General features: G+C 48.7%; 1 protein-coding gene across 1 annotated transcript in view; it reads left to right on the top strand.

The window, feature by feature from the left end:
- The first annotated feature begins 4,131 nt into the window (after positions 1-4,131).
- LOC121448345 (methylthioadenosine phosphorylase) overlaps positions 4,132-9,835 on the top strand; it is a 41,654-nt gene continuing 35,950 nt past the window's right edge. Inside the window, exon 1 of the mRNA XM_041652294.1 lies at positions 4,132-4,271. Coding sequence (XP_041508228.1) covers positions 4,239-4,271 — 33 coding nt within the window. The 5' untranslated portion in view covers positions 4,132-4,238. The remainder of the gene's footprint in view (positions 4,272-9,835) is intronic.

Here is a 9,835-nt window from a genome sequence, read left to right as displayed (position 1 = left end):
CATTGGTGGGGAAGGAAAAGAAAGATCTTAAGGGAGTGGGCAAAGTAGAGCATAGGTGATGTAACTGGGAAAAGAGGAATACTGGGGAGGGATACTTACGTGGAGGGATGAGAGCGTAGGGCAAAGAAGGGGACAGAGGAGGGATAATAACACTGAGAATGTTTGAAAAAGTCATGTGTAAGCCTAAACACACACACACACACACACACATATATATATATATATACATATATGTTCATATAAAGAGTTTAATTAGTTACCTACATAAGGGGTTATGCTCATCCAGGAACCATGGGTTGCCAAATAAAACTCTCAATGCCAGGTGTAGGATACCTCCCCTTGAGTTGTTTCTCAGAGGTGTCCCAGTGACCCCCCAAAACAATATAAACTATGGTCATTGCTTTGGATTGCTCACCAGAACTTGATCCTAGGACCCTATTGCTGAAGACTCCACATGAAGGACATGGAGAAATCAAGCTGTTGGTGATCAGGAAACTTTCCCCCTGCCAGCTCGCTTTCATAGGACCAGGTTCGATGTAAGTTGTTGGGGGGGGGGGGGGCGGGAGGTCGTCATCAACAGTCTCACTCAGCTGTGAACCCTGTGAAATGTAAGAATGACTGATGACAAATCATGCCCATGAGGGCAATGGTGGCGTAGTGTTATGGTGATAACCAACTACTTTCAGGTAGAATGTAAAGCCCACTCCACAGGAGGAAATACATTCATGAATCTGTAAATACTGCCAAGAACCCATGTTTGGGAAAGCTCACAGGCCCCAGGGGAGAACCAATTACTTTCTGCTACCTGAACATAGATTCAAACTGTCCTCTTAATTGTCCTCTAAGACCTTGTAAGGAGTCTTTGTGCAGTGAATGTTGGTGAACATGGAAACTTGCAACTGGTCAAAGCACAGAGGACGAGTGTCAGGAGAGCACTTAGTTACTAACGGGACGCCTATATTAAATCCTCTCCCCAAGGCCCAGGGACTATCACAGAAGAGGGAAAGGAAGGATTAGAACAGCCAGAGGTCAGGAAGGACCAGAGCAAAGCAATGTCTCCTGGACAATGACAGGACCACTGCAGTCATGAGCTCACAGCAGCTGTGGCTGGCTGCATACGGCCTGCATGGATGTGATCAAGCCAGTCCACATCCGAGCATGGAGCAAGGAGGGTGTTATGATCCCCCACTGACACCTGAGTATCTAGGGATAGCTAATAGCTTCTGGGGGAGACAGTCAGTTTTCTTTAAGGGTATGGTTCCTGGCAGGTTGAGTACGCTCCAGTGGGTGGCCTCACGCCCAGAATTATATAGGCAGCACAAGCTGGAGGTGATAGCTAAGGAATAAAAGAGATAGCATGAAGTTGTGGGGTTGGGAGGCGGAAGTAGGCCTGGCAGGAGCTGGGGAGACGTGAACATGATCAAAACACACTGTGTGGAATTATCAAAGAATTAATAAAAATATTTTAGAGATATTCGGATTTTTAAGTATGTTCATTTATTTCTACTGGGAACAAATCAGAGCTGAACCAAACTAGACTGATGGTAATCCCATGATTATCTTAGCGTAGAGATTCATTTGTAATGGGAACCAAATTTCCTCAGTCAACGGTCCTCAGTCACTATCTGGTTGTATGGAGATTTTAGAGAGGACACAGCACCTGGGCACTAAATGAGTGATTTCATCCATGTCACACATGGAGGCATAGGGTCTTTCCAGAGTTTTATCAGTTAGGAAGCTCTATTTCACATACTTTGTAGTGACTTTTTCATTTATCTCAACTTGAGACAAATAATCTCTCTCTCGGCCTGATTTGAATACGTGTATTAACCAGCATCACCATCTTGGATTCCTCTTAACGTTTCCACCTGGCCATACCTCTAAAGTCATTGTAACGTTATGTCATTTGATTTAGTAGTTTGGTTATCCTGCATGTGTTGTTTTTCGGGCTCCAAACATTTTTTTTTTAATCCTAAGAATAAAAGTTCCTGTCCACAGAGAACAGAACTGGACCAAGATGCAAGACTCTACCAACTTCTTGAACTCTCCAATGCAAGCAGCCCTCTCAGGGCCTCCAGATACCCCCTGTGCTCCCCGCACACTCCTTCATGCAGTCAGGTCTCCAAATGTCCCCAGGCTCCACAGTGCACCCAGGTTTCCAATATTACCCATCTCCCTCAGGTGTACCATGCCTCCCATGGCTCCCCAGTCTTTCCATGATCCCTCATTGCCCTCCAACACTCAGATGGCAGTGGCAGGAACACAACCTGTCAGCAAGGAGCAACATCAGCTCAAAAAGCAATTGAAAAAGTATGAGTACCCAACCCATGATTTCTCCTGCCAGTAGCAGTTAGGATTAGCCAGACCGATCACCAGGTCCAGAGTTGGTCCAAGGATCTACATAGCTTCAGGCAGCATCTGCACTCACAGAAGATGAGATACTCTGAGTGGAATTGCTCTCACCTCAAAGAGTGCATGAGAATTTATTTTAGATTCAAGCATGAGTGGCCATGACAGGGAATACAGATTTAGTTCAACCCAAGTATCATGTTCCAGGACAGTAACAGTTTCGCTGAGTTTTCATAGGGGCAGAACAAAGAAAATCATACAGGAAGATACTTTGAATGCATTTGTGAGAACCCGTAGGTGAGTTGTGAAGCAGGGAAGTCTGCATATGCTAACTGGTGATTCTTAGCTTTGGAGATGATTGGAGGACTAGCTAGGTACATCCCCAAAAGATTTACCCACTAGTCACAGGATGGTAAGGCACACAGAGAGTTAGGCAATATATACTACTTAGTGGAGCAAGACAGCCCAGAATAATTTGGCTCCGAACCTGCAACTTTCCAACTCTTCGTAGTCACCGAAGTTCTGAGCCTGGTAGAAGGTAATGTACCGGGTACTTTTTCTCTGAGAACTTCACTTAACACTGGTGAAAGGAAGAAGACGGAATTTCCCTCCTTGACTCCCATCCCAACCTCAGAGTAATATGTAGCATTTCTGTATCTCAGGGGACCACCCTTAAGAGATAGCTGTCACCCAGAGCTGGAGAGATGGTTCAGGAGTTAGGAGCACCCATAGCTCTTGCAGAGGTAAATTCGGTTGCCAGCATCCATATCAAGGGGTTCACAGTCGCTTAGAACTCCAAGCTGCAAACTGGATTCTGCAGGCGGGCTCACCACACACACACCTGCAGGTATGTGCACACTCACACATACACATAAGTAAATAACAAAATAAATCTTTTTTAAAAAAAATGACAGCTGCCTCCCAGCACTTTGTTTGGGGCAGTTTACTGCATCAAAGGCTGTATATACTGAATCATTTTAGGGATGGGCCTCTGAACTGAGTATCCAGGGCAAGGTCGTGGAGATGAGAGTGGTTCCTCCTAGTATTGCATCATTCTGAATTCTGCTATATTGTATGCTGTCCTGGCATAGGAAGTTTTGATTTTATTTGTTTGTTTTATTGGACTGAGGGCTGAAGCTTGGGCCTCCTTGGATGCGAAATACCAAGTCCCCCCCCCCTTTTTTTTTTTTTTTACTTTTTGAGATAGGCTCTTAATATAGCTCAGGGTGGCCTTGAGCTCACTCTGTAGCCAAGCCAGACCTTAAATTTGCCACACTGCTGCTGGGATTACAAATCTGCACCACTAGGCGCTGTAGGAAGTATTAAGAATGCGTCTTGCCTGGTGTTGGGGCAGAGTCGTGCCTCCTTAAAGGCCTCCCGCTAAACTGAAGATGAATAAACCAGTTTGTAAATCAGAGCGCAGGGGGCGGGAATCTCAGCTAGCACCCTTCAGCTTCCCTTCGCCCACCCAAAAGCCCGACTGGAATGCCGCAGGGCCTGGTTTTACAGCCCAGGTCACCGAGGCAGTCAATTCAGTGCAGAGCTGAAGTACTGCGCCACCTCACGGAGTTCTTATGAAAGAGTTAAAAGACAAAGCGCCACGCACGTCCTAAGTGGCTTCATTTCTACCTTGATCAAGGACCCGCCAGCACGCGGCAAGATAAGAGAGAAGCGCGGAGAACCCGAAAAGTCTGCAAAAGGGTCGGGAGGCGGGAACCTGATTTGAGGAGGAGGGTACCAAGAGAGCAGCCAATCCCACGCTCCCCGGGAGGAAGAGGAGGAGCCAGGGCCCCAGGGCCCCCAGCTCTGCTCACTCCCGCGCGGCGCCGAGTCTGCAGTCTTCTCCCGGTTCAGCGTTCCCGCTCATAGACGACTCCCCTGGTGCAGACATGGCCTCGGGCGCCGCCTGTGCGCCGGTGAAGGTGAGATCACCCTACGAGCTGCAGACGGGCCCTCCCTGCCGGGTTCCCTCTCGCCCCTCCGCAGCGGCCGCGCCTCCCGGCTGTGTCCCCCAACCCGAACACCCCCAACCCCCGCACGGCGGCGGAGAGGCGCAGGGGCACGGCATTCGCCCCCAGCGCACTCCAGTGTCCCCCCAGCCTTTAGACTCATCTGCATCCCGGCCCCACGGTGGTAGCCGGTGGTCTGGTGGGGGGCGATGGGTGGGCTGCTCCCCGCTACCACCCTTCCTCAGTACCACTCCCCTCTGGAGATGCTCCAGGCGGGAGCTGACACGTGGCCCGGCTGCGGCTCTTGTCCCTTCTGCCTTGCGGGATTTGCGCTTCCGCTCTCTTGACTCGTCCCACGTGGGAGAGCTGTACACTTGCTCTTTTGCACGCGTCTGGCTCCCCACCCCCGCTCCAAACTTAGATTTCTCTTTGCTTTGTTTTACTCCGGTAGCGCAGAGCTGTGGGTGCTCCAAGACTTTCCTAAATACTGAAAAGGAGTGCAGACCTCGTGTTAGGGCCGCTCCCCCCCCCCCCCGGAGGCCTCCGTCTTTAAAACTGCTTTGCCACCACGCGAGTTCGAGCTATTTTCTGTAGCCTCGGGCCCCCAGAGAGCTTTACACAAGGGATTCTTGTATTCAGGGAACCGCTGGCCAGAAGAGAGTTCTGAGAGTTGCTGTGAGCCTCCCCTGGGTCTTTTAAATAAATCCTGACTGAAGAGTAGAGATTTGAAGTGGAACTGCAGAGAACAGGAAAACTGGTGGGAAAGGCTGAGTCCTTCCTAGGCTGTTTATTATTAGCCAATAACTCAGCTAACTTGGTGACTTTAGGAATTTCTGGCCGGTGGCACAGGAAGTGCACTGGTTTTTCCAGGCTTCGCTTGGATTCCCCGCAGCGCTGTTGGATTCTCTTGGAAGAAGCAAATCTCTGCAGTTAGGATGCAGCCAACCTGGGCTTGCAGGGCTCTGTGAACCACCCAGGAAGAGAGGAAGGCATTAGGATGCTGTGCTCAGACTTACTGGCCAACCTTTTTTTTGTTTCTCTTTTGCCATTTTGAAAAAGATTATGTACGTTTATAGAAAGCTTCCTGACAGCAGGAACTAAGCAGAAAGGGTCTTGTGCAAGGTACAGTCCACCACGTATTTATGAAGTGGGCATTTTACTGCAGTGGAGGCTGGGAAGGCTGGAATTCTGTCTGTATTGGGCATAGTTGAATTATTAAGAGTGCAGATAATTATTTCCAAAGGTATCATAGGCTTTACCCCTTTCCCTGAACTCCGTATTAGGAGGGGCCAGATGTAATCTTTTGACCTTGACTGAGGAAGGGGTTTCTTGGCACAGAATCCAAGAAACTTCACCGGGGTATGTATCTTTTCTTATTTTTTATTTTTTTTTTTTTTCATCTCTGACACACAATATGAGTAAAGCCAGAATGGCCGGTGCTTCTCACTCACTGAGCCCAGTCAGGGTGATACTATCCATGCAAGGGCGAGCATATCTCAACAGAAGGAATTCGCTTTAATCTGGTTAGTATTTTGTCTGACACACAGTTTCCCTGTAAAATGGATGTGGTACACTTAAGAGCAGAGAGAGCTATGTAAATATTGAATGATGTGTGTTTTTTTTTTAACTTGGCAAGCTTTTGAAATAAAACTTAAGAGATATAAATGGTGCTAGAAATGCCTGCTGATTGCTCTCCTTGAGACTGGAACAGGTGAGAATTCGTGATGCCCGCAGCATATTCTACAAATAGCTCAAGCAGCGTCTCGTCTAGAAAACATGAGGTGCCTGCATCCAGAGCAAAATAACCTATTAAAAAAGCATATGTTAAGGCCGGCGAGTGAGGTGCTCTGGGGAGCTTGCTACCAACTGTGAGAGAATGAGTTTGGATCCTCGGCACCCACATGGGGGCGAGGTGAGAAGGCTGGTTGCTGAGGCAAGTGTCTACAGTCCTGGCACTTAGAGAGGCAGACGTGGGCAGTCTCTTGGAACTTGCATACTGGCTGGCCTAGCCAAATTGATGAGATCCCAATTCAGTGAGAATGCCTGCTTCCCTGAAAGATGGATTACTGTTAACTGCGGGAGACACCATGTCAACCTCTGGCCTCCGTACACACATACATGTACGTGCACTTTCACACCAGACACGCGCGAACATGTGCATAACACCCCACACAAACGATTTTCTCTGCATATCATCTGGTAATAGTGTTCTTACAGATGTGGACCTGAGGCCCTGAAAGGTCAAGTGTCTGCTGGTACAGTGCCTGCACCCGAATCTACTGCAGGTTTAGCCAGGAACTGGGACTCTGCCGTCACTGGCCCGCCCCAGCAGGACTTTTATGACCCGCCGGATCCGCCTCCTGCTGCTGCCACCAAATGTAGTTTTTAACTAAATCTCTTTCATTCTATTTATCAGTAAGACTGAGGACTCAGAGGCTGGGATGAAAGCCTGCTGGCTCAGGGATGTTGAAGAATGAGCCCTTCCCTCTTTGGTAGTATCTCTGAAATAGTGTCCTTCAGTTCTGCCTCGAAGTCCCTCCCTACTACTTCCTGTGCACTTCTCCATCTTCCGGACTCCCTCTGACTTTCTGTCAGCTAGTTGCTGGCTCTGCCTCCTAACCCAAGGTTGATTTTATTTAATTAATGCAAAGTTAATTTTATTTAATTAATGCAAAGGCAAACCCAGGGTTCACAGTGTGATCGAATATCCCACAACAAAACCAGGCCTAGCTAACAACAGACCCAAAATCTGACCTTCTCATCAAGTAGATGTGAGACAGTTCTCAGACTTGAAACATTGTCTTTGTTGCTCTACTGTGTGGGTGAAGAGGGCACTCTACCTTAGGAAACAGAGAGCATGGGCTGCGTGTCTACAAAGGCCACCTCCGCAAAAACCGCTGAGCATTCTCCAAGTGCGGGTGTAGGAGGCACGTTTGTCCCTGGCTGGTGGCGTGCTGCCTGACTCACTGGGCCATTTCGTCTGTTACCGAGAAGCAACAGTTGGATTAGGTACAGCCGTAGGAGTATTCTCACATCTGTGTTGAGGGCCAAAAAAAAGAAACGGGAGCTGAAGAGATCCAGCCTCCCATTCCAGTACCTCCCTCTGTCAGCGGTGTGGTCTCTTAGAGCTGATCACACCTACTTTAAGAGTTGCTAGGTTTAAATACAAGAGCGTGTCGCACACCCAGCCAGTTCTTGTATCATTATTGCCAGCCCTGGGACCTTCTTTTGTAAAATGGAAATATTACCCTCGGTTTAAGAGATTAGAGCGTGTAGACGGAAAGCCGCTGGTTTTGTATGGGTAGTATAATGTTCAGTGCCTCTGTGAAACCTAGCTGTCTACTAGCAGAATCCTACCCACAAATACTTCATTGAAAACCTGCCAAGCCCTGAGAAGAAGGCATATTTGAGTGAAACAATGTTTCTAAGTGTGTCTTGTCTTGTGGCTGGGAGATTGATAGGAGGGAGCTAGTAAGAGTCATGGAAGAGGACCAAAACGGCCTTTAGGGCGTGGTGTTTAAGCTCTGCCGTTACTATGGTTGTCTGAGGAGATGGGGTGGTTGGAGACGATTAAGTCATGATCATAGAGCTTCCCGGATAGCAGCAGCATCATTGTGAAAGGCATCAAGCTTTTAGGACCACATGGTTCTGCCATAGAGTTCTCCCAGGCTCTGAATTGACCTCAGGGTCTGCAGATGGTGAGATGGAAGTTTCTAAGTCTGATTATTATAATGGCAACTTGAACACACTGAAGACAGGCCCGTAGTTGAAATGGTGATAAAGAACCTGAGGTTGTGGTGGCTAGCCAGGTCTTGGGGAAGGTCTGAGGAAGAACTCGGCATGGTGGCCTCGAAATAGAAACCCTGCTCTTGTGATTATGAGGATTCTCTGGGTGTGGGCCTTCGGGATCTAAACCATGATAAAGAATTTGGATTTACAATTGCCTTTAAACCCAGCACCCCAAGGCAGAGGCCAGCACAGGCAGATCTCTGAGTTGGAAGTCAGCCTGGTCTGCATACTGAGTTCCCGCCCAACCTTGGCTGCTTAGTAAGACCTTCTTCCAAAATAAAAGAAGAATTCAGATTTGATCCTAAATGCTGTGGAAGCCACTTAAGGACTCTGAGGAGAGTGGTAGCATCTGGTTTATATCTTGAAGTGGTTGCCTGGCTGCTTCGTACAGAATGGCCTGTATTGGACCAGGGACTACATCTGGCCACGAGCCATGGCCCTTCTGCTCCAGTCTCAGCTGGCAGCCATAGAAGTGGCGAGGCTCTGCAGGCAGAATGGAGGTGCAATGTGGGGAGAATAGCAAGAGGGAGAGGGTGGCTTCTGTGTCTGACTTCCAGCCCCAAAGGTGCTGAGGAATCAAACAAAAGCAGGGAGAGTAATTTCAATATTCCTCCTACTGACCTTTCTGATCAGGGTTAAAGCAAGGGCTATGAGGGGCCTCTTTACCCTGGTGACAGGGTAGCTGCTGGGGCATCCAGGTTTGGGGAGGGTAGAAAATAATGGAGACTGTCTTAATGGTCCCTCCATGTCTTAATGCCCCGTGAAGCCGCCCTAGACAATAGCTGCCTTTGTGTAAGACTTTAGGGGAACATTGTCCATCTTCAGCCCTGTGCTGGTGGAATGCTTGACTGTACGGAAGGCAAAGCAGATCTTTGTGGGGGGGGGGGGGGGGGCTGGAGAGCTGCTTTGGTGATCTGTAATGCCTCTGGCTAGGTTCCACTCCGGGAGATTAGGGAATAACGTTAATCGCAGTGGAGGGGTGGAGAGAGAATATGCCCCCCCCCCTGGAGATCACTAGTGGGCTTCAGACAGTGATACCAAGTCAAGTGTCCTAGGTTGGAAGATGGCCGTTAAACCTCTCCTTTGAGCCGTCCCGAGCGTGGGTGGCACAGTTCTGTCCTAAGCTCTGCAGCACACAGAATACATCCTCACCCCCTCCCCACAAAGTGCCAATGCTGTGTCCTTGCCGTCACTGTGGCAACCATTGCATGCTCTTCAGATGCCCCCAGGAAAGGTAGTTCATATTTGGTTAAAGCCTCCTGGGCACTGCCTGAGAGTCTGCCTGGTGTACCTGTCTGCAAAGAAAAGCAGGGAAATAGGGAGCCTGAGTTGCCTTGAGGAAGTTACTTCTGGTGTGCTTTGCTGGTCTTGGTAGAGTAGGGAGCAGGAATTGTTAGGATGCCATAGTACATTTGACTTCTATACTGGTTCCATAAGGTAATTATGACCCACATAGGAAGAGCTGAGAAAGCAGACTAGTAGGTATTTGAATGTGATGGTCCCCAGATCCTAGGCTGTGGCTTTAACTGTATTCTAATCTGTACCTCGGTAGTTTTCTCCTTTTGTTCCCCCTTTTCTTTTTCTTTCTTTTTTGTTTTGTTTTGTTTCGAGACGGGGTTTCTCTGTAGCTTTGGAGCTTGTCCTGGAACTAGCTCTTGAAGACCAGGCTGGTCTCAACCTCACGGAGATCCACCTGCCTCTGCCTCCCGAGTGCTGGGATTAAAGGTGTGCGCCACCACCGCACGGCA

The sequence above is a fragment of the Microtus oregoni genome, unplaced genomic scaffold (genome assembly GCF_018167655.1).
Source record: "Microtus oregoni isolate MIOR12 unplaced genomic scaffold, Mior012 000005F_ref0000423, whole genome shotgun sequence".
Taxonomy (NCBI): domain Eukaryota; kingdom Metazoa; phylum Chordata; class Mammalia; order Rodentia; family Cricetidae; genus Microtus; species Microtus oregoni.
Note: the sequence above shows the minus strand (reverse complement) of the source record. Positions and strands in the feature narration are given on the sequence as shown.